Here is a 25,747-nt window from a genome sequence, read left to right on the forward strand (position 1 = left end):
TTTTTTGTTTTAATATTCTCATATTATTTTTAATAATATTGTTTTTTATAAAAATGTCATGATATTTTTAAAGCATTTGTTTAGTGGTCTTTTTTTTAAAATATGTTATACATATACTTAGTTTAAGATGATCATAAATTTCAATAAATTTCTTTAAGTTCTCGATATGAGCTATTATGTTATAGACTAACTGAAACATGTATAATATTATTTCGATCATCACCAAAGGATGTAATGAAATGCTTGAAAAAAATATATTTGTCCTTAAGTAAAGAAAGGTTTCGATATGAGCCTTTTGAATTAAAAATATTTTTATTGGGAGCACTGTGAAATGGACATATTCGATGTAAACCAAAATTAATTCCACTAGTTCAAATATCAAATGATCAATAAAACCACAATTACTATGTAGTTTAATCTGACCCAACAACTCATCTCTTTCTTAGAGTATCAATATTATTTTTTCTTCAAGATTAAATAAATTTAAGTTGGTATTTGGTACACCTACACAGATTAAAGTTGACAGTTATATCAATATATTGAAATGAGTGAAGGATCACTAAAAAATATGATGGGGGTAGTAAGTATGCTTTTGATTAGAATTTTCAATTTCATGTCTTTAAAATGAAATTATCTTTGATAAGAATTATATTGTAATTAAAGTGAAATTTTTTGGAAATACATGACAACAAAACATGAGGTTTTTTGGAAACAAAAGAGTATTCGATGAGCATACTAATATAAAGAGAATGTGAAAAAGATGTGAATGAGCACCATATGTTTTTTTGTGGTGAGGTGTTATGTAGCATTCCATTTATAGCTAAACTTATTGATTGAACATCCGAAATGTAAGTTGCTTTTGATATGAAACACTTTAACTTTCGAAACAAGGCTTCCTAACTCGAATATGAATTAGTCCGTCCCTCAAATAAGTATTAGAAGCCAATTAAGAACAAAGAAAAAAGAAAAAAAAGTTGTAAATGTACTTCGATGAAAAAAGAAGAAATTTTATAAGGTGAGAGAGACTCGAATTCTCTCGACCTTAGGAAGGGCTCAACTTCAAATCTCAAAATAAAATCATACACTATTTAGTAGAGAACACTTTATCCTTAAAGTAAGAATTTCCATTATGAATAATTAGTTAGGAATGAACTAGATACCAAATAACCAAACGAGAAACAAAAAAATAATCTAAAAATATATAATGATAGGAAACACTTAATAATCAAAGTGAGAATTCAGCACGTGAGTCTAAATAAGTTAAAAATACAAATAGGTACCGAATATCGTATGACAAGCGGCAAAAAAATAAATACGAACATGTATTGAACATCGAATGAAAAACAAAAAAAAAATATAAACATGTATCGAACATCGAATGAAAAATGACAAAAAATACAAACAAGCATCGTCATCGAATGAGATCCCAAAAAATACAAATAACTACTGAACATCGAATGATAAATGACCAAAAAATACAAATAGGTATCAAACATCAAATGAGAAATGACAACAAAATACAAACATGTACCAAACATCGAATGAGAAATGGTAAAAAAGACAATGGGGTGAGAGAGGCTCGAACTCTCGACCTCAGGATTACTCAGAAGCTATAAGACCTACGCGCTAGCCAACTGCGCCACCACCCCAATTGTTCACAAATTATCACAAATGATTATGTAATCCTAATTATAGTCAAAAACTTTGTCATAAAACGACACCGTTCTTGCTCTATCTTCTAACTTCTTACATGTCTAGGGTTTTTCAGATCTTGCCCTCTTTCATCACCAAGCAAACCCCTCATTCAGGTACTAATTTTTTTGCCCATTCATAGTTTTTTTTTTTGTGAAGTATTGTTCTCTTGTTTATAGAATTCTTTCTTTGATTTTACCCAATAAATTGATTATTTTTTTAAAAAAGTGAGAAAAAGGGGTAAAGATGGAGTCTTTTTAGTGTTTTTTCAACTGGGAAGTTACAAACTTTTACTTGAGTTAAGTTAGTAAATCTTGATTTAAGAATGGAAGTTAAGAACAATGGGAAGTAGTGTTGTGTTAAAGTAGTTTGTGCTTTATGTTTTACAACTTGTACCTTGTATTTGTGATATACTTGCTCTTTTGGTTGCTGCTTCACGCTTTGAATCAAATCTTGTTTATGCTGTAATGTGTTTTTCGCCCTTCCTATAGTTTTTTTTTTTCACTGCAAGTTGCAAACTTTCACTTACATTGGTTATGAGTTGAGGTTCTTTAGTTATTGGGTTTTTGATTAAGAATGGAACTTAGGAACAATGGGAATTAGTGGTATGTGAGAGCAGTTTGTACTTTATGTTTTACAGCTTGTACCTTGTATTTGTGATATACTTGCTCTTTTGGTTGCTGTTTCATGCTTTAACTCAATCTTGCTTATTCTGTGATGTGATTTTTGCCCTTCCCATAGTTTTTTTTTCTCGTAAGTATCATTCTCTTGTTTATAGAATTCTTTCTTTTGATTCAATTTTGTCTATTTGCCCTGTAAATTGAAAAAAAAGTGAGAAAAAGGGGGTAAAGATGGAATCTTTTTAATTTTTTTTCAACTGGGTAGTTACAAACTTTTACTTACCTGAATTATGAGCTAAGTTTCTTTAGTTACTGGTACAACAACAACATACCTAGTGTAATCCCACAAAGTAGGGTCTTAGGAGGGTGGAGTATATGCAAAGTGAAGAGTCTTTTTCCAATAGATCCTCGGCTCAATAAATTTTTTGTTATTGGGTCTTGACTAAAATGATTAAGGATTATAATCAAGGGTCTTAATGGAACTTATGAACAATAGGGGGCAGTGGTATGTTAGAGTAGTTTGTACTTCATGTTTTACAGATTGTACCTTGTATTTGTGATGTACTTTTGGTTGCTGCTTCATGATTTAACTAAATCTTGTTTATGCCGTGATGTGATTTTTGCCCTTCTTATATAGAGTTAATTTTTTCTTATAATCGTGCTTCCAATTCTTCTTTTCTCTTGAGACGAGAGTCTATCGGAAACAGCCTCTCTACCCCCATAAAGGTAGGGTTAGGTCTGCGTGTATCTTACCCTTTGCAGAACCCACTTGTGGGATTGCACCGGGTATGTTGTTAGAGAGTTCAATTTTTCCCGGATTATCATTCTCTTGTTTATGTCCATTTTACTAATTTCTTTTCTTTGATTGAACTTGCCCCTATTCAACCCATAAATAGAAAAAAGTGAAAAAAAAGGCAAAAAGTGCTATCTTTTTCTTTTTTCTTCATTGGGAAGTTGCAAAAATGCTTTAGTACTCGAATCAAGGTTCGTAGGAACTTATCAAATACAATACAAGAGAACAATGGAAGGGAGTGGTGTGTAAGATTAGTTTTTACTTTTTACAGCTTGTACCTTGTATTTGTGATGCGCTCTCTCTTTTGGTTGCTGCTTCATGCTTTAAGTACTTCTACAAATTCCATTATTTGCTCAACAATTTAATTTCTTAGAATTACAATCATTAAGTCAATCTTAATGCTGTGATGTGATTTTTGCCCTTCATACAGAATTCATTTTTTTCAAAGTATCGTTCTCTTGTTTATGTACATTTTGTTTGTTGCCTTTGTTTAATTGAAACTTGCCCCTATTCAGCCCTATAGATGGGAGTAAAAGTGAGGAAAGAAAAATGCAAAGATGCAAATAATTTCATGTAGAATAATAGTTGCTTGTTGGACCAAATTCTCGTGTGAATTCGCGGAGCAACAACTAAATGGATAACCTATGCATGCATGTCTCCTCTCATATATTGTGAATTTTGTTTCTTCTTGTTTTGCCATCTGCATGTAGTAATTCAAGACTAATAAAAAAATTCTGAAGATCTAATTTTAACTTTTCTGGAAAAAAAAGTCTCAGGTGAATTTTCCGACATGGCTATCGTCAACGATGAACGTGAGTTTGAGGAAGAAACAACTCATGAAGAACTCCAAGAGTTTGACGAAGATGAGGAAGTGGACGCCGAGGACGATGATGATGATGATGATGACGGTGACGAGGAGGAGGAGAAAGAGGTCATACAGAGCTCTGGCAGTGGTCCACAAGTTCACTCTATAGACGATGACGACGAGGACGATGAGGACGATGAGGATGATGAGGACGATGAAGGCGACAGTGATGATGATGATGATGATGACGATGACAACGAAGATGATGAAGATGAGGAGGAAGGTGAAGAAGAGGAAGATCTGGGTACGGAGTATCTTGTTAGGCCAGTGGCACGTGCTGAGGATGAAGAAGATGCTAGTGATTTTGAACCAGAAGAAAATGGCGAGGAAGAGGCTGTTGAGGAGGAGGAGGAAGAGGACGATGATGAAGACACTAGCGGGAAGGTGGAGCCCCCGCCAAAGAGGAAGAGATCAGGCAAAGATGATGACTCTGATGATGATGGTGGCGGAGAGGATGAGGATGATGAGAGACCATCTAAACGATAGGGCTTGGCCCTATCTAGTATAGAGGTCAATCCCCCTATATGTATGATGATGGTTCTTGTAGTCCTTAGTTTTAATCACTGTTGGGATTATGACACCATTTTAGTTTAGTTTAGGTTAGTTTAAGAACTTTGGTTCAAGTTTTTTCTTTTTTAATTGTATGTGTTGGTGTTTTTAGTTGTTAAACTCTGTTTAGTCTGCTATTTTGGTGCAAGTATTTATATATGGTGGGATTAGTTTAAACACTGTTTTAGTTTCGTTACCTATAATCATTATTATAAAAAAAATCAACTTTTATTGGACAAGTTAGCAGCAAGTATTTGAATCTTTGAATTTTCCTACTTTAATGTTCTAGGTCTTGCCTGAGTTTCTTTACTCTTCTTGTTTTTTTCTTTGGGTAATAGAAGGCTAATATACTAACAAGGGTTGTGGTGGAGCGATAAGTATTTTTCATCTTTAATTAGGGTTTTGGGTTTGAGTTCCCATGGGTACAAAGTTACCTTTGTTAGGAAGTGTTTTAGCCCACGAATTTAGTCAAACTCTAATGTGGGGTACCGGACATCGAGTCGGACTAATATATCAAAACTTTAAAGTTACGAAGGGAGAATCAACTGATGCTGAGTAGCATACTGTGTTAGTATGAGTGGTTGAGCACTTGCACCATCGAGGGTTCGAGTCATGCTGGAGCAGAAGTGGGAATACTATTGATCTTTTTGTATTTGTTTTGGTAAATACATGTAATTGTTAGTCAACACTGACTGCATAAAATGAGGTGAGGCTCAAGCTGGTACCAAACATAGCATTATAAACCAAAAAAAACAAACAAACAATTGGGTACCGAACACCGAATAAGGCTCAGGCCGATACCGAAGATTAAATGAGAAAAACCAAAAACAAAAGAAGCAATGGGGTGAGAGAGGCTCGAACTCTCGACCTCAGGATTACTCAGAAGCTATGAGACCTACGCGCTAGCCAACTGCGCCACCACCCCAATTGTTAACGATACACCATTTTTTAATATTCACTAATCTTTTCACCTTCAAAGAAGTCAAAAGGACAAGAAATTTTTTGCCCAAAACCACCATTGTTCTTGTTCTATCTTCTTACATGTCTAGGGTTTTCAGATCTTTCCCTCTTTCATCACCAAACAAACCCATTCAGGTACAATTTTTTGCCCTTCCCATAGTTTTTTTTTGTTTTTTGTGAAGTATCATTTTCTTGTTTATAGAATTCTTTCTTTGATTCAATGTGAAAAAAAGTAAGTAAAAGAGGCAAAGATGGAATCTTTATAGTCTTTTTTTCACTGGGAAGTTGCAAATGTTCACTTTCCTTAATTATGGGATGTGTTCGCTTAGTTTGATTAAAAATGCTTTAGGATTCTAATTAAGGGTCTTAATGGAACTTAAGAACAATAGGAGGTAGTGGTATGTTAGAGTAGTTTGTACTTTATGGTTTACAGTTTGTACCTTGTATTTTTGATAAACTAGCTCTTTTGGGAGAAGGGGAGCGTTGGAGCAACAATAAAGTTGTATCTTGTGTGACCTTTAGGCCACGGGTTTGGGTGGCGGAAGCAACCACTAATGCTTGCATTATGTTAGATTGTCTACATCACACCTCATTGGGGGTGTGGCCCTTCTTGTATTCTGCTAATGCGGGATGCCCTTTACTCTTTTGGTTGCTGCTTCATAGTTAAACTCAATCTTGTTTATGCTGTGATGTGACTTTCGCCCTTCTTATAGAGTTTATTTTTTCCCGAATTATCATCCTCTTGTTTGTTGCCTTGCTTTAATTGAACTTTCCCCTATTCACCCAATAAATGGAAAAGAAGTGGGAAGAAAGGGCAAAATGCAATCTTTTTTTTTTTGTTTTGGTTTCAATGGTAAGTTGCAATCTTTCACTCACCTTAGTTCTAACCTGAGTTTCTTTAGTTATTTAGGTCGTAGACGCTATGCATGTGCAAAAAAAAGGTTTCTTTTTCACAAACCATGAAATTTGGGAGTATTGAGTCTTGATTAGAAATGCTTTAGGATTCTATGAAGGGTCTTTTATGGAACTTTTCAAAACAAAACAAGAGAACAATGGGAGGTAGTGGTATGTGAGATTAATGTGTACTTTATGTTCTAGAGCTTGTACCTTGTATTTCCATTTTTTTTTTGGTGATATGCTTGCTCTTTTGGATTGCTGCTGTAGGCATTAAGCACTTCTACAAATTTAACTTCTTAGAATTACAATTATTAACTCAATCTTGTTTATGCTGTGATACGATTTTTCCCCTATTCTCAAACTTTATTTGCAAACTCTGGCTATTGATTTGACATTTTGTGCAAGTTGAACAAGCTCTTTAAGATTTGTGCAGTTGTATAGTGCTTTTATGATGTAAAGCAAATGGAAACTCTTATGATTATAACCTGAAAGATTTAATAACATCTGTATATAATGCTTCTGATATGGTAACTCATCTTGACACAATATATTTCCATAACTAGTGGACTACATGAATAGAAAATGTGTAACCGTATAATTTGTCTGTTACTTTCACTTGCTGTCAAGTGTCTAATTGGAGAAAGTGGTGCTATTTATATGTGTATATGCCAGTACAATTTAATTGATAGAAATTGTCCTGATTACTGGAATGAGGATAAAAAATGAGTTAACTAGATCTAGTAAAAGAAAAATGCTGTTTAGCTTGCATAACTGGACAGGAAGTAGTAAGAAGTTTTTGTCATTTGGCACCCAAGGTTGTGGCCTAGTGGTCACTAAAGTGGGTTGAGAACCATGAGGTGTCACATTCAAATCCTAGCAGAGACAGAAAAAACACTGGGTTATCCTCAGCATATCAATGTGGATGATGGAGGGAGCTAGAAACATTGAACTATGGAGGAAGGTACCTCTATACAAAAGCGAGTTAGAAAACACTATGATGTGAAAATAGTGGAAGAAGAAAGTATGATGTTTCTTTTTCTAGGGTCTATATCCTTGAGCTTAGATATATTTATTAGTTCCCCTGAAGTTTCAGTTTGAGTTATATATTACATAGGTTGTAGATTCAACATCGTGTATAAGCGTACAAGAACTAATATTTGAGAGTTACTTTGGTTTAAGTTTCCGGGTTCAAAACAGGTTCAATTTTCCCTTTTTCTCATCTTCGAGTAGAAAGCCCAGTTGCAAAATGTTCATAATGTGACAGTCTACACTACAGATCAATTGGCTTTGGCCTCTCACAACACTACAAAACAAACAGTAAAAGGTTATCTAATAATAGTATTCCCTGTGATAGTAAGAAAATGATGCTGTGGCCACTTCATTAAAGTAAAAGAAGATCCTAAAGGTTTACTTAACCAATAAATTTGTTGTGAAGCCTGTGATATCTTATCCGTTCTCTAGAGTAATCGAGGATATGCAAACGTCTTGTCAAAAACTTGGTAAATGTTTTGCTTCGACCCATTCAGATAGTTTGCTTGAAATGGTTGTAAAAGGGAAAAAATATGCTACACATGTCATAAGTTGTAGTTTTGTTATGATTTGTGTTTTTGTTTTGTTCTTGAAAACAATATTTAGGATATCAAAAACCATGCTTATGGTAATGAAGGAAATTGTTAGAATGAGTACTTTTTTACAATTTCAATTCAATGTGAGATGAACCATGCATTTTTAGGAGGGTGCTTTTTATTCTATAACTGTTGTGGGTATGCGTTATGATTACGTTTTATTAGTGATGTCACGGGGGGAAACTGCAAGAATGTACAAACAGTGCAAGTCCTTATTAGCTTGTTGGTGTAACATCTGCCCAATTCATGAGCATTAGAGATAAAGCTTTTCCGTCACCTATTATTTGATTTGGTCTTTCAAGAATATGAAGAGTGTCAACTGCTTATTCAAGGAAAGAGTAATTATGCAATTTACAGAAGATTTGGAGAGATACTTGTCAAATTATCTGGAGAAATGCTTGAGCATCTTCAAACAAAACTGCAATCAATATAAAATTGGTAGTCAGGAAGCAGCTTCTTTTGTGAAATGGGAATTTGTGAGCATTTTGTATAAATAAACAAATTTTTAAAAACTATGATAGGCAACTGTATTTTTTCCGGTGGTGAGTTTGGATTTCCGAATCATTATCATTTGAATATTTTAGTAATTGAGCTTCCATGTCTAAGTCAATGTGTTAACATTTAATTACAATCGGTATTCTGTGCAGCGATATGAAGCCGTACTGGCATGCAAGATAGTTTTGGTTAAGATGTGATGATTGATTTTTTTTTTTGTACAGGACGTGTCTGAAGTCTGCCTGCTAATGTGAATTAGTTCTCTGTAGACGCTGCTCAACAGTTGAAGAATTGCACACTACGTTAATGTTGGCCTCAAACGCTGCATTGCACATGAGGTTATTGTTTTGTAGTATTTTGCCAATTGGGATTTTTAAGGGGGAATAGTTCTCTCTAGCCATCATATCACTATGTTTTGCAAGATGAATGACTTAATCTATATTGAGGTGCGTCTGCGGAATTGATAATTTTCAGTTGAATATACCTAAGTGTATTCCTCTGAGGGTATTTATTCAGGTTCCCTAGGTGATTCTGTCGTTTTATGCTAAATAACAGATAAGATTGCCAAATACAGGTTTCTCGTGCAGACCATGAACCCAAGACTCCTGTACTCTTCTTGGAGTAGATAAATTCAGGGTTTCCGTATCTCCCGAGTTAAATTGATGTCTAAGTAAGCATTTTGTTGTTTGATTCACTATCTGAGATGGTTAAGACATCATATATTTATACTGTTCTGTGAGGTTGTTCCTTGGAATAAACAACTATTTCACCGTGTGAAGAAGTTTGTCTGTAAATGCTGGTTTCTTGTTAGTTTGAACTGATAATTGAACTTCAAGAATGGATGTTCCTGTGAAGAAACCTCAGGTTAATGGGCCGAAAACCTTAATCAGTGATGACATTTTGGCTAAGAGGCTAAAAAATCGGGAGCGTCAACGCAGATATAGAGAAAGGAAACGTCTTAAAGCTGATAATATGAAGGTGTTGGGCACAAACCAACTAGTTTCATTGCCAGTGGGGGTGCCCATGATTGTTTCTCCCCAGGATAGTTCACTGCTGGCGAATGTCGCTCCTCTGGACTCTTCGGTTCCAGTAGAAGTTGCTCCGCTGGACTCTTCAATGCCAGTGAATGTTGCTCCCCGGGCATATGTAATGCCAGTGGATGTTTCTTCCCGAGAGTCTGTCACCCGTGTTTACTCCGGGCGAAATTGGAAAAGGGATGCCCGAAAGGCCCATGTTGCCAGGCAGAATGAAGTTAGTACTAATAATATGGTTTCATCAGATTTAGCTTCAACTGGTGGAGGTCAAGCAACATTATTACCCCACGTTGAACAGTCAGATGTCGCAATGAGTAATGTTATTTCTTCACCTGTGACTGCATTGGAAAATAACGGAACACCCAAATCTATTCCCAGCAGAAGAAATTGGAAAGCAGAAGCTAGAAATAAGAAGAGCTGAAATTGTTGACAATAAGTTAAGGTCAAGTATGTCACAGAACATTATCAATTGTTAGCAGCCTTGTTGCAATATCATTATGTACAACATTAGAAGGACGGATGAACTTCGGATGATATTGTAAGTGTTCCGTTCCTTCTTTCCCCCTTCAATTTTGTTCTACTATACAAAACATCTTAGTTTTATACTACTATATTTTTAGACCTGCCATTCATACCCTTGCTGTTAGCAAATCATCTCGTGTTTGTCCTTGACCTTAAATGGAGATCCAACCTAAAGTGTTATGGAGGACAATTTTAAACCATAGTTATAAGTAGAGGAGTACATCTGTGCCTTTTTCGCAATGTTTTTTGACATGTGGATTCCACTCAATCTATGCTGGAGCTCCGTTAAAGTTGAGGGCAAGTATGAAACGATTAGGTAGCAGTAAGGATATGAATGGCCCGATAATATAACGGAGGGTAAATTTGGACCTTTTCCTGTTTCATTTCCGTAGGTTGGTGCTCTTCATGTTTGTTGTTTATTTTCATGCACTCACCAACTGATGCAATTGCAGATATCGGATGCCCGACTTACACGGCTTTTATTTGTTTGCTTCTGTTCAAACAATTGAGAAGATCCTGACCATTGCTAATGTCCAGGTTTTGTCAGGTATGAAATTTAGGTTTTAGAGTAACTTTAGGATACTCTTTTTCTGCTAGAACTTTAGTGGTTGGGACTTGCTTTCTTCCAACTAAACGAATCTTCATATGTTTCACGAGACTCTTGACCATGTGTTTCTGTACGTATCTGTTGTATGTGGATAACTCCACTTGTGGGATTACACTGGATATGTTGTTTTTTGTATCTGTTGTATGTGGATCGATCGTCCCTAGTCCGATTTGTCATTCAAGAAGAAACGATCTTTCATGATTTGTTGCATTCTTTGGTTATCTGTTCAAGAAACATTTCAGAGTTTGAATTTTGCATATGGTTCTGAGTTTGATTAAGGGAAGTATTTATTGATTATGATTGCACAAATACTATTATAGCATAAAATTAGGCTAGACCAAGCTTTATTCAGTGGCGGAGTCAGAATATTCATCAAAAAGATTTGTGTCGTTTAGGAGATTCAACAATCTATATATAAGTGCAACTCGGTCCACAAAGTATTCCATGTTCATGCAGGGTTTGAGGAAGGATCGCACCTCAAAGGGTGTGATGTAGACAACTTACCCTAATGTAGGCATTTGTGGTTGCTTCCACGACTTGAACCCATGACTTATCACGAGGAGACAAGTTTACTGTTGCTTCATTAGTTTAACATCTGCATTGATGTGTACATATATATATATACAAACAATGAAATGCAGAACATATGTAAATACAGAAAAAGATAATTAAATAGTTTCATCAAGTACATGTACATACATGATCATAATTACATATTAATCAACCCTTAATGACGCGTTAATCAACGCTTAATCACCTGCCTCAAATCCTCAAAACTCCAATCCCTTCTCATCCCGGGGCTCCTCGCCAATCTTGGCGAATCAGTCATGAACTCTATCGGACCACTATTATGAACCCTCCGAGAACCTTTTTTCGCGTTAGTTTCATGTCCCATTAGTGTTCGAGCCCTCGTTTTTTCAAATCTCGGCTTTTGTACCAAGTTCCCTGACCAGTTCCTCTCGATTCCGCCTGAAAAAAGGCGAAAATTCGACTTTCCATCAACATTTTTGAATTTTTCCCTTAGTTCCTCATGTGAATCTGTTCTTTTTAGAACTTGGCAGGTTAAGCAATTGAGAGTCATTGTTGTATAAAAGAAGAAGAAAATAAAAAGTTTAGAAGGTAATAAAAAATGCATAGGATATGTAAATAAAATAATGATATTGATAATTGAATTTTTGAGGATGTTGAGGTTAAGGGTGGATTTTTTTAAAAAAAAAATTCTCCCATTTTATTGGAGATGTTAAAGGTCTTGTGTTAATAATATCCATTCTTTTTTGGTTTATACCCTAAAATAAAGGTGAATCAATCTTTAGGGTAATGGCTATTGTTATTCTTATATACTATTAATTGAAAAATCCTCGAGAGCTAGTAATGCAAAACTTTTAAATTTGGAAATTCTACGGTTAAAACGCTTTTAATAAAGGCGATTCATAATAGGATTTGAAGTTGAAATCTATAATTAAGGATGAGGGAGTACTTGTGGAAATAATATTTTATAAAAGCAAAATCTTCATCTACACAAAAACAAAAAAAATATTCACTTACTCTACTACACTGGCTCCCCAGCTCTATACATTTATATTGTGGGCTCATTCATGAACTAAATAGAATTATATTTCTATTTACTAAATACTTTAGTTATACATTTGCTTATATAGAAAGAAAAAAAAGAGTTTAGTACAATTACTACAACAACATATTTAGGGTAATTTCGTAAGTGGGGCTTCAAAAAAGTTGTGTTTGCACATCCTTACCCTATCTTGTAAAAGTAGAAAAATTATTTTCGATAGACTTTTGACTCAAGTAAAACATATCAAAATTAAGTATGAAAAAAAAAAAAACAATAATACCACAAATAATATGATAATCAAAATAAAAAACAAAATTGGAGACAAAGATAATAAGGGAGTAATGATCATAATATAAATAAGAGAAATCAGACAATATTAAAATTATCGACTAACTTTCTATCCAAATTCTCGACTTTCACATCCTTCCCTCCGAAGTTTAGCGTAAACAAAGAAATGTGAACACTTTAATGGACCCATCAGAGTCTAAACAAAAAAAGTGAATACTATAGTAATATATATAAAAATGAATTTCACATGTAAAACATGATCATTTTAAAATTAATTTATTGTATTCAACAATTCAATATTGGTCTTCAAGTCAATTTAATCTGGTCAATAAGATTCGCTTTAAACTTGAGCTTTTTTTTTTCTTTTATATACACTAATAATTTTCTTTTTAATTAAAATATTACAGAGGGTGTTGTAGATGATTTTGTTCATATTTAATACAGTCATATTCTCGGTGTATATAGTAATATATACTGACAATATACAATCAGACTAATCTATAACAATTATTATTTATATTAACATATCATTATAATGATCAAAGTATTCTTTGAAATCAAATTTTCATATATTACGTCCTTTTTATAATAATATTTTGATATATTAGCAATAAAATATCGAAACAAAATAACTTTTAACTACAAGGTGGCTTGAAAAAAATGATAAATAAGCTGGCTGTAAAATTTAACTATTTATTATATATAAATTTAATATATTTTGTTACTAAAGTTGGCATATTTTTTTATTTTTTTTAAAAAACAAATCAAACTATACATAAAAGCTTTTATAAAACCTCAAACAAAACGAATCTTTGTCACATCTATCAATCTCTGTCTATTTGATTAACGAGCGTTAAATAATATTCATAAGACCAAAATAATATTCTAAAATTATTCTCGAGCGTTAAATTATATAAATTTTAATATGTATTTTTCAATTATATTGATACAAAAAACTTAAAATTTATAAAAAAATTAAATAGTATTTGTATATATAAACTTTAATTTTTAAAAATATAAAATTAAATTTAAAAATTAGTTAAGTTAATTTTTAAGAAATGAAATGTAACAATTATTTGGACGGTGGGAATATAACAAAGTTTGTGCCTAAATTAACTGCATTTAAAGGGCTTGTGTCACTTCAAATTCAAATGATACTCATGACATTATATTATAACAATAGTAATATATACTTTAAAATATTTCTTGGTCCAATGAATACAGCTATGATTTGACCAAATTCAATGAATTCTCTATAAATGAAAATGCAGCCCTACCCCTTTGTTTGGTGCTTTCTTCTGGACTAAAACAAACAACTAGTTACTAATATGGTGTGCATAGGTCGATTCGATTTTATATATTATCGATTCAATTTTTAATTTTTAAATACATCAAATTAATAATCAAATCAATAAGAGATTTTTTATCGATTTATCAGTTTGATTTCGGTTTCACCAATAAAAAATATTTATAAAATAAATATATGACTTCTCTAATAAATTTAACACAACGAGAAATTAAGAGGAATATAGTTCTTACTTTAGATTTTGATGTTTTGTATAATGTAAAGTTGTGAACTAAAAGTCACTTTGAAATGTGAATTGAAGGCTAAAGGATAAAGACAGTGACTAGTAAGGTATTGAAATTAATGTATAATATTTATGTACAAGTAAATTATTAGTCTTAATAGGTTATCGGTTTACCCAATAACCAAATATTAAAAACCAATACCGAATCAATAACCCGATAACTTTCTTTTATAAAACCATTAAAAACTCGTTAGTCCAATAACCCAATAACAATAAATCAATAACACTTTTTCGATTCGATTTATTGGTCGGTACGGTTTTGCACACACCCTAGTAATACATCCATTTATCTTTTATGTTTTTTCACTCAGTTTTTGATATCTGTATTAAATTTTGATTATATTTATATTTACATTAAAAAGTTTATTATTAAAAACTAATAGGTTTTCTAGTAAAGGCGATTGCATACTCCGTAACTAATATATCCATCATAATTAAATAAAGAACTTCTATCTCGACAAAAAGAAAAATTAAAAAAAATAATCTTGAACAATGAACTAGAAGTACATATTACTCAACCAATGATTAAATATATTAAGTGTTCATAAGCAAGTAGGGGCGGAACTAGAGGAGTGGAAGCGCATTCGTCCAAACTCTTTCGTCAGAAAATTATATTATATACACAAGGTAAAAAATTATTTATAACTAGTTAGTGTACAACTTGAAACTCAATGCATAATCTATCCGCCCCCTATCCTTCTCCACTAAAATGCAAAGGTGATAACTTGTTACATGGATTGAACTTATGACATGCGTCTAGTCCATACATCACATGTTACGTTTAATTAAAAAATGCTTAGTACTTTCTTCCAATTTGCCTAATGTAAAATGGCGAAAATAAGTGTCAGTAATCGAATGAAAATTGGTAATAACATGAAATTCATCAGCCACCAATTATTGGTTTCTCATAATTTATTTCCTGGATGAAGAATACAAAAGGATGAAGCTGCATAATATCTCTAATCTTACATGAACTAAAAAGCCTCAACTTGAGATCTCTAGTATTGGTTTCACATTTATATACAGAGAAGATACATTATACAGAGCTCACTACCGAGACAATTTCATCGCGATTCAGCAAATTTTGATGTCAATGCTATCGTAAGCTGCTCTTGAGCGTAAAGCCGGCTCCCCATTTTCACTGTCGCTTGTTGGATCATCAAATCATTCACAACGGAAACACTAGCGTGGTGCACGTCTAGGTCCAAGTCCTTGAGGGCTGCCATTAGCCTTGCAGCTGGATGATTCTTTTTACTACATTGTATACGAATCATAGCATCCCATCCAATCACCTTAACGTCAATGTCCATATCGACAATCTTGAGATCTTGATTCGATGGAGGGGAGGAGGAATAGTTTGATGATCCCTTGTTGGCTAATTCCTTCCTTAAAGATTCAATTTGGCTCCTCAACTCCTCTTTATCTAAATCTGAATTTTGAACCTTTGATTTCAACTCATTGATGTATGCAATTGCATCTCCAAGAAGTGATGCCTTGTCCATTTTCGAGACATTTGGGACTACAGCTCTGAGCGCGTAGAATCTTTGATTCAATTTCTCCCTCCTCTGTCTCTCCGCCTCCACGTGATTCAATGGCTCCTCCCTTCCATTGGCCGGTTTCCTCCCTCGCTTCCTCGGCTTCTTTTCAGGTTCTACAATGGCCTCCTTCACCACTGAGGCTTCGAGATCTGAGTGATCCGAATCCCCACCTCCACCAGACTTCCCCATTGTTGAAGTTGGCAAGATCACACCCGAAACAAACGAAAGCATTCCTTCTTCATTGTTTCCCCTTGATGCAAGTGACCTTTTCTTGTTATTGTTATTGTTCTTGTTCTTGTTCTCCTCCATGAGCCCGAGCCCGGTCCCAGGCCCGAACTGTGATTGGCCTGAAAACAAGCTTCCACTTCTCTTACTACTATCACCAAAATTCAATATCTCCCTGGTCTCCGGCTTACAAGAAATCGAAGAATTTCCATTTTTATTCCTAGTACTACTTCCATCAAATCCATAACCCGAAAAATTCAACTCCTTAGTGAAAAATCCTTGTGTTTGTTGAGAATGCTGCTGATTTTGAGTACCATTTTCAGAATTCTCATTTACAAACACAAGTTGCACATCCCTACTACTACTATTAATTAACGAATCCTTAGCTTCCACAACTGAGGAAGATGGATCCGTAAGCCAAAGGGCCGAAGGATCGGTCTCGGGATGCACAGCACACGAGCCCGAACCTGAGCCCGTAACAGAGCCCATATCAATATTGAAGTTAAACAAATATTTAACCTTGTTCATCAAATCCGAGCTTTCGAATATCAGCTCAGTCGAACCAAGCTCGACTACACCGTTAGCTGAAGGAATGCATACAATAGTCTGAAGCCCGAAACCTTGAGCTTGCCTGGCCCGTTCACATTGAGAACCAGCTAATTTCTCTGTTCCAGTAACCCAAATCGGGCTTGAACTGTACATCGCCAAGCCCGGAAGCCCGTTTCCATTAGCAAACGATTGGGTCATTGAAATCAGAAAAAACCATTCAGTATCCGTCACTTCTTCATCCACCGCATCATCACCTCCACTTCCGGCGCCGGCGGCCTGTACACCGGAAATTAATGAATTCAGCTCACGAAGCACCTTTTTTCTATGCTCTTGCTCAGCAACAAAATTAGCTGAACTAGACGACGCTCTACGCTTGTTCTTATTTTCTTCCCCTTTATAATACCCATCTCCCCAACCCAACACAGATGGGGTCGCAAAATCCGACGTCGACGATGATTGCCAGAAAATAGCATATGCCCATGATTCACGAGCACCGTCAATTAAAGCCTGAAGCCTTTGTTGTAGTGATTCTTGATTGAAAAACGGCATCGTCTCTCCGACTCCTCCGTTCACCGGAGTCGGAGAAATCGAGGTTCGATTGGGCCAAAAAGAGGATGGATCGGAAGATAAAAAAGCATCCATCATCATATTATCATCAGATGTATTAGTAGTATTACTATTACTCCATAATCTATAGTCCGTCATTCAATCAAATTGAAGAAATCAAGATTTTACAAAAGAGAAAATGAGAGATTTTGTTTGTTAGGTGAGAAATGAGCATACAGATTTTTGTGGGTATAAATATAAAAATATTGTGAGCTGAAAATAAGTGAGGAAAGTGAGTGGACAAAGAGGAGAGGGTTCCAAGAAAGGGTTAATTACGAGTTCGAGAATTGTGATGGAATGGTAAATATTCATTCATCTTTAATCAAATATTTTGATGAAATAATTTTTTATAGTAGAAAGCTCTTTACCCCTGATATAAAACTTTCTGACGTGAATTCGAATTTAATCAAACTTTAATATAAATATCCAATATCGAATGAAAAATCACGAAAAATAATTAGGGTGATCGATTTTAATGGGGAAAATTATACGTAGGATAAGGAAAGCCGGCGCAATTACTAGTACTACTTTTTATTTTTAACTACCTAGGACTTTATACTAAAATTTTTTACTTACCTAACACTACTAAAGAGTCGTACTTACATAGGTAGAAGATCTTCCTTTTTTATTTTATATATATATATATATATATATATATATATATATATATATATATATATATATATATATATATATATATATATATATATATATATATATATATATATATATATATATATATATATATATATATATATATATATATATATATATATATATATATATATATATATATATATATATATATATATATATATATATATATATATATATATATATATATATATATATATATATATATATATATATATATATATATATATATATATATATATATATATATATATATATATATATATATATATATATATATATATATATATATATATATATATATATATATATATATATATATATATATATATATATATATATATATATATATATATATATATATATATATATATATATATATATATATATATATATATATATATATATATATATATATATATATATATATATATATATATATATATATATATATATATATATATATATATATATATATATATATATATATATATATATATATATATATATATATATATATATATATATATATATATATATATATATATATATATATATATATATATATATATATATATATATATATATATATATACAATTTTTTTTTACGGTGAAAGTGTTTGACTGGACATATAATTCAAAGGAAATGATATATTTTTGTTTATTTTTACTTGTCGTGTTTTGTTCTTGAGAGTCAAACGGCAACGATTTTATTTTTGAGAAGTATTTTGTTCTATCATATTAGTATGAGAAGGATTGAAACTTATTTATTTTTCATATATCTTTCGAACATTTAAAATTTAAATATTAAATCTATGTAATTTGATTTAGTTCTGAAGTAAAAGTGAACGGAAGAAGTAGATATTTATATGGTTCAGTTGATTGATTATCTAAACTTTTATCTTGTAGGTGAGGATTCGATTCTCACCTTGTAATCATCCCCTGACCCCATTTTCAAAAGAAAGAAGAAGAAGAGAGTATTAGAAGTAAATTCAATTACTTACAAAAAAAAAGTAATATTAAATATCTTCGATGAGTCGAAGACAAGTTATTGAATTTGGAAAATATTGTTAAAGAAGATGATTTTCAATGAATGTTCATGGAGTTGAATTTGGAAAATATTGTAAAAGAAGAAGATTTATTTTATGACCATATTTGTTAAAGTGCTAATATTAATATCTAATAGTTCAATGTTTCAACTTAGAAAGAGAAACAAGTTAACTAATTTCCAGGTAATATTAAATTAGCATATCTCCTACATGTAGGCTTTATGCTCTGAAGGAATAATTCATATATGAAAAGAAAATAAATGAAATGTTGATTTGATATTATATTATAGTAATAACAACAATTATATTTAGCAATCCCTTATATTTGATGTAATCTCATAAATATAATCTCATAAAATGAGGCCTGAGAGAATAGAATATACATAAATTTTACCTTTATTCAAAACTAGAGAATTTTTTGTTTGCAGTTGAATCTGAACTTAGCTCCTTATCTACTCTTATTTATTTAAATATCAAATTATATATTGTCCGTGATATGATTCGAATGTGTATGTACATCTAATTCGTATATCATATATTGCACTCTTGAAATTCGATAAATAATGAATTTATCACTATTTTCTACTTAAATACTAAATTATAATTCACGCAAAATTTAAATTCGCTCTTCTAATTTTATCCCCTAAACTCTAAAGTATCACATTTTTAACTATATCTGATTATTTTTAAACTTTGAACCCCATGACTTAAATATCACTTGTTCCTGCAGAATTCTATCCATACTTGTGTTGGTTAATTTAGTTTTCACTTAAATATCAGGTTCATGTCTAAGATGAAATTTCAAATTCATAACATGAGCCTAATCAATACATTATCAAATATAATAATTCTTTTTATAGTTAAAATAAAAAAAGTGACCGTGTTCTCAAATACTCGCCCAAAAAAGAAAATATTACTCGTATTTAACCAAATTATTTTATCTTAAAACTTACTTAAGTAAAAATACTCCAATTGTTAAACACTCTGTCACTTTGAGCTTAGTTCTTTCAATTTATTTAGTGAGTTTTTCACATATATAACGTAGAATAATTTATTATAATGGTAAATATTTATCTTGATCTTGATTTTATTTTTTAAAAAATAAAATAAATTGATCTAATCGATTTGAAATTTGAATTGATTATTTGAGAAAGTCAAGCCATCAAATGAAGATGCTTTTTTAGAAAGATTATTCTCAGCCATTCTTTGAAACTAATTTGAAAACAAATCATTCGTTCTATAATGTGAGGCTCCAAAAATTCGTAATGAAAAAAGTAAAATAATCCTAAGATTATCAGTCCATCACAAATTTTGTCCATATTTTTTTTTATAATATCTATCATAATATTCCTCTCAATTTTTGTGATAGACATACTCATCACAAATAATGGGCTTTTTTGTTGTTGGTGAATCCCTTGTAATTAAAGGCCATTTTTTTTTAAAAAAAAGAGTATAATCTTTTATAGATTGTCAATGGGTATTTATTTTGCATGCACAATCAAAGTAATTAAGGTACCTACAATAATTGTAAATCATATTAGTACAATATTGTAATGTAAATTCTGAGTAAATAATTTTTATCGCAAGCTTGTTAAAATACGTTAATAGTAAAAACAAAAAAATCTTGTCCTTCGAAAACACTCTACATATACAATGCATGTAAGGGTGAGACCACATACATATCACCTTCTTCTTCAGAATTTACTTACTTTTTTCCACTCGATATTTAATATTTATATTGATGTTCGATTAATCTGAATTTACGTATTGTGGAGTCTATTTTTGAAGGCGATGCTCCCAACATAACTCTTTTTATTTTTAGGACTGGAACATGATCGAGACCTCTTGTTGAAGGTAAAAAAGTTTCAATTATTTCATTATAATACAAGTTATCTTCAGAACCTACTTATAAAATTAAGTTGAGTTCGTTATTATTGTTGTTGTAATAAAGGAAAATGTTATTAGTACGCGTTGGCGTCACGTTGTGGAATCATTTCGATTGGGTCCTACTTGTAATTGTCTTTGTTCAAGATATCATAAAGTTTATTACAATAATATAATATAATTTCTATATATGTTTTAGACATATTAAATTATTAATAGCACGTTTTGGTGGATGCCAAACGTGAAAATAACATTGGTTTTTATTTTTATTTTAATAACAAATAATATAAATGCAACTTGACATGTGAACCACCATTACAATGCCAGACAATTATAATTAATTATTGAATAATAATTGTCATAATCTCTGTTTGTTTGTGTATTTTTAGTTTGTTTTCTGGTAAATTATTTTTATTAATTCGAAGAGAAGGACAAAAACAAGAGAAGGGCATTAAAGAAAATATTTTATACAAAAACTATTTTGATTGATAATTTTTTTTAGTTGTATTATTTGTGTGAATCCAGCCATATTTGAATGCTAATAATATAATAACTAAATTATTAGTCAACAAGGAGAGAAATTGTGATAATTGGTGTTCAATTTAAGCAATTTTAGATGAAGTTTAGCACAAATATAAGAAGTATAATTATTAATAGGAACACTTTATTTATGGACTAGTCATCCAATAGTGTTATAATATCTAGATTGCTTTTATCCAACAATAATAATAACATTCTCCCAATATATTTCAAGAAGCAAGACATGAGAAGATAGCGTGTGTTTGCAGATTTTATCTCTATTTTCATAGGATAAATCAAAGATTATAATATCAATATCGATAATTTTTTAAAAATGATATTATAACTATTACATGACTAGTCAAAGATTACCAAGAAAGTTGTTTGAAATAAATGGAAGAGTAAAAAGTTATGGTGAAAATAGTAAACAAAGAGAAAGTACTAATAATATAAGTATCGAAGATAACCCAAGTAAAAGAAACAACAGTAGGAAGTTTTATTTTGCGTAACGATCGATTTGGTGTGATCGCATCATTAACTTAATATATCTTTTCCCATTTTATCCTTTACTTTCTATTCGAATAAGTCTATTTTATCCTTTACCTACCTTTTTACAGTACCTCTATTCTAAACCCTATTGTTCTTGTAGGTTTATCATTTAAATTGTTGATGTGTCTATGTAATGATGAAGAACAATAAAATATATCCAAACTTTTATATCTATTAAAATAATATAGTATTATGAAACAATACGTAACTACCATCCAAACATAGTGTCATGGTCCGGTCCTTACGTGGTGGGCCAAAAAGTATATTGGGCTTTCAGCAAAATCGTGAAAGTGAAAGGTGTGGGCCATAAAAGGTCCGTTTCTTACGAAAAAGGCCAAAATTCACGTCAATATCAGCAAAAGTTAAGCATTTAGCCAGATTTTGCAAAAGTAGCCTCTTTTTCCTCTTAAGAGTTTTCAATATTAAAATTATCTTTGTTACAAATGTGAAGAAGTGTGGAGGACACGGATTAAGATAGATGGTTAGTTTAAGTAGTTAAGTGTAATCTTGTTTGATTTTTAATACTAGTGGTCGTAATATTACCTTGAGAATATCTTGATATTTCATTTCTATTATTATTTTCTACTATTTACTATTTCTTGTACTTTGACTATCGTAATATGTTAAATAGTGATTGTTCGATGCAGATTTTTATATTGTCAAGACAAACTTTACATAAAAATATTAAAATTTTGTTGCTAAACTTCAGATGCGGATTATTATATTTTCGATTGTGGATTCTTGCAGTTGGGTTCTAAATTATTTTTGCAAATTTTTATATAATACAGATATGATTTAAATGATGGTCCCAAAAATAATTATTTGTTTATATTTATTTATTTATATTATTTGCACAAATAATTGATTTATGGATGAAAGCACAATAATTGTAAAAGAAATTGGCTTGTTTTAGACAAAAAAATGTTGTAATTTAAAGTCACGCCAACCTTTTCCCAATCATAATTGTTATGATAACTTAAGAGTAAATAATTTTACATCTTCAATTAATTGTGTAACGCTAATTGATCGGTTTTGATGGTTGTTACATATAATTATTTTATAACGTAGCATATTATATTATATTGTTTTGATGAATATAAGTGTATAACATTTAGAAAAATTTTACTACAATTTTTCAGTATTGCATAACATCAAGCACCAACAATTTGAAGGATAAATCAATAAGAAATGTAAGGTGTAGAGCTATTATAAAAAAAAAAAGTAGGGTAAATGATAAAATAAGATTATTAAATAATAAGTAAAAACAAAATGAAAAAAAAAATAGGATATGACGCGATCACAAAATATCGATCATTACAAAAAAATGAGACTTTCTATCATTATCAAATGATACAATATAATAAAATTTAAATATCAATCAAAATAAATACTATTATATAATCAAACTAACTATAATACGATACAATAATAGATAACCATTCAGACAAGCAACATAATAATGTCGATAATAAAATCTTATTATTATTGGGATTATATTTGTGAAATTCAATAATGAAATATAGCATAACATCTAAAAATTAATTAGCAATAAACCACAAAACTAGCACTTCCTAGGATTGGGCAAGTTTAGGAGTGTGGTCACATGAAGTAGATAGCTGGAGCTAACTTAATTCAAAGAAATCGGAGAGGTAAATACTTTTTTATTTTGAATTCGAGTTTTGAATAGTATGAAATTACTTTTAGTTCGAAACATGCTACTCCTCAATTTAAGACTTTCGAGTGCAAATATGGACTTAAGTGAACCCTAATGATAATATCGGATTTAGATGAACCCTAATGACAATATCGACCACCAGAAGATTAAAAAAATAGAAAGAAATCATAACAATATTATACTGCACCTAAATGTTGGTAGTAGATAATTTCTTCTATATTTTTACATTATTAATTTCACGTTTGAATCTTAATTAATTTACCCCTACAAGAAAAATTATTTAACTAATACAAATTTTCTTTCAATGCTAAGAGGTCCCCTATGTAAGAAAATCAAGATATATGTACCAAAATATAGTTGATCCTATCATACTTTAGCCTTTTCCTAAACCTTGTACACCTATTCTAGCTAATTAATTAATTAAACCTAACTCATTGAATTTTTTTTACTGCTAATACAGCAAAATGCACTAAAAATTTGGGCTTTATTATTTGTTGCCAACTTATGTTTATGTACAAACATGGGATCTCTAGGACTCTACATTAGAGTATAACAGAAATCTTGTTAGTAGTAAATAGTAATCATGCAGGGTTCAAGTTGGGTGAATTTTGGTTTGGCCCCCCTTCATTTGGACTTAAATAATTGTCCTTTAAGTCAAATAATAATAAATTTGAAATTACACCTTTCCTTTCGGCGTCTGATTTCGAATACAATAAATTTATCTTTAAACTGGTTTCACCTTCAAAGAAGAGTAATTGATTAGTGGACAAACAAGGCTGGTGGTGTAGAAAATGTGACCATATCTAATTCTGAGGTTGGCCTAATCTAACTTAATGACAGTACGCTTCTAGAATTATTCGACCTGAATTACTGAGCAAAGCGTCTTCTTTACTCAATAATTAGTTAGTCAATGAAGTCATTTTGAATCTCTAACTCGTCTTGTTTTTAGCCTTTGGAGAACACTATTTAGATGTTGCGTAAAATGTGACTTTTTCTCTTTAATCGTTCAATATTTGAAACTTTCTCACCTAATTGATCTGAATTCACCCTCGATAGGCTCGTTAAGGTGAGTAAATCAATAAACTCTTCTTATAAAAAGGTTATGCATTCTCAAGGTCCAAAGTTAAGCCTCTTCTATTAAGGATGAAAGGACCACAATCACTCCACCATATTCCTTAGGTGGAAGAAATACTCAATATATTATGGGAAAATTACGCGTATAAGCAAATATATATTAGTTAATTAGTTAACATAGCTATAGTTTGCCTTAATTATAATTTACGACCTACTTTTAGTTATAATTATACCGCTCAGCTTTTTAGTTTTGTATAATGCGCACGTTTGTATAATTCAGAATTTGTATAATATAATTTGTATAACTTTTGTATAATTCGGAATTTGTATAATATAATTTGTATAACTGTTTGCACTTCTGATGTTTGTAATTGTATAAATTTGTTATTTCGAGTTTATACAAAAATAACTAAATTATACAAACCTGCGAATTATACAAATCCACAAATTATACAAACGAAACAACTTAAACTACAACTACATCCCGTAAATATGCAAACTATAGCTATGGAACATAATTAAATTTATTATATATAGTGGCTATTTGCGAAAGTTCCCCATATATTATTGATCCTATGTTTACCATTAAGTCTAATTTGTTGGATATTTTCACTAACATTAAATATTTACCTTAAATTTCCACACAATAAGTTATGATGATTGTCATGATTTCAAGTTAAATCCTAATGAAAATTATGCTGAATCGCTAGAATTTCAGCCACAAATGCTAAAAAGATTACGACGATTCGATAGGATTTGTCGTCATAATCCCAACAATACCCTCGTTAAAAAAACGATAATTTTTGCATTGTTTTTTCTTAACAATGTCAAATTATATATAATGACACCATAAGATTCTATATATTTAATTTGTGCAAATCAACCCATAACATTTGAATCCTTCTAAGGTTTAATTAATTAATAATTGAATGTGAAAAGGTTCACTCATGCTACTCTTTTCCACTTCTAATTAATTTACCCCTGCAAGAAAAAAATATATTTGACTAATAGAATTTATCTTTCAATGCTAGAAAATCAACATAATACATACCAAATATACACTACAACAAATTCGATTATCAGGGACAAATAATTTCGTCATTTATAAAGCATATTTCGTCACTAAAATTCTTGTGAGACGAAAAATAATTCGTCACTCAGTCGTCACTAAATGTGTGTCTCTAAAAGTATACAAAGACGATTTAGTGCTTTGTCGCTAAAAGTATTATATTAACTACAAAAAGAAAAATCGTCCCCAAATGCTTAAACATTTGTGACAAATTCATTTGTCGTAAAAAGTATATTTTTTGTAGATAATA

General features: G+C 31.3%; 4 protein-coding genes and 2 non-coding genes across 8 annotated transcripts; 2 read left to right on the forward strand and 4 right to left on the reverse strand.

The window, feature by feature from the left end:
• Positions 1-1,564: 1,564 nt before the first annotated feature.
• TRNAI-UAU (transfer RNA isoleucine (anticodon UAU)) lies at positions 1,565-1,649 on the reverse strand. Its single transcript is given in 2 exon segments — positions 1,565-1,600; positions 1,612-1,649. It is a non-coding gene; the product is annotated as a tRNA-Ile (tRNA).
• Positions 1,650-1,704: 55 nt separating this feature from the next.
• On the forward strand, positions 1,705-4,698 carry LOC102599583 (nucleolin-like). The gene is made up of 2 exons (XM_006366176.2): positions 1,705-1,808; positions 3,876-4,698. Exons 1-2 carry the CDS (start codon positions 1,751-1,753, stop codon positions 4,454-4,456), a joined length of 639 nt encoding a protein of 212 aa, XP_006366238.1. The 5' UTR covers positions 1,705-1,750; the 3' UTR covers positions 4,457-4,698.
• Positions 4,699-5,359: 661 nt separating this feature from the next.
• Positions 5,360-5,444, reverse strand: TRNAM-CAU (transfer RNA methionine (anticodon CAU)). The gene is given in 2 exon segments: positions 5,360-5,395; positions 5,407-5,444. It is a non-coding gene; the product is annotated as a tRNA-Met (tRNA).
• Positions 5,445-5,511: 67 nt separating this feature from the next.
• On the forward strand, positions 5,512-10,869 carry LOC102600242 (uncharacterized). 3 transcript variants are annotated; one of them, XM_015304793.1, is made up of 4 exons: positions 5,512-5,614; positions 8,721-8,942; positions 9,052-10,068; positions 10,505-10,869. In XM_015304793.1, exon 3 carries the CDS (start codon positions 9,334-9,336, stop codon positions 9,949-9,951), a length of 618 nt encoding a protein of 205 aa, XP_015160279.1. In that variant the 5' UTR covers positions 5,512-5,614; positions 8,721-8,942; positions 9,052-9,333; the 3' UTR covers positions 9,952-10,068; positions 10,505-10,869. The 3 variants fall into 3 exon arrangements, with proteins under 3 accessions (XP_015160279.1, XP_006366241.1, XP_006366242.1); XM_006366179.2 differs by having other exon boundaries at positions 9,071-10,068; XM_006366180.2 differs by having other exon boundaries at positions 8,721-8,834; positions 9,071-10,068.
• Positions 10,870-11,401: 532 nt separating this feature from the next.
• On the reverse strand, positions 11,402-11,740 carry LOC102601026 (uncharacterized). Its single transcript, XM_006366181.2, has one exon. The coding sequence runs from the start codon at positions 11,738-11,740 to the stop codon at positions 11,402-11,404; it is 339 nt and encodes a 112-aa protein (XP_006366243.1).
• A 3,235-nt stretch (positions 11,741-14,975) lies between these two features.
• On the reverse strand, positions 14,976-17,205 carry LOC102601372 (transcription factor MYC4). The gene has a single exon (XM_006366182.2). It carries the CDS (start codon positions 17,121-17,123, stop codon positions 15,171-15,173), a length of 1,953 nt encoding a protein of 650 aa, XP_006366244.1. The 5' UTR covers positions 17,124-17,205; the 3' UTR covers positions 14,976-15,170.
• Between the last annotated feature and the right edge of the window lie 8,542 nt (positions 17,206-25,747).

The sequence above is a fragment of the Solanum tuberosum genome, unplaced genomic scaffold, assembly GCF_000226075.1.
Source record: "Solanum tuberosum cultivar DM 1-3 516 R44 unplaced genomic scaffold, SolTub_3.0 scf00616, whole genome shotgun sequence".
NCBI classification, from domain to species: Eukaryota; Viridiplantae; Streptophyta; class Magnoliopsida; order Solanales; family Solanaceae; genus Solanum; species Solanum tuberosum.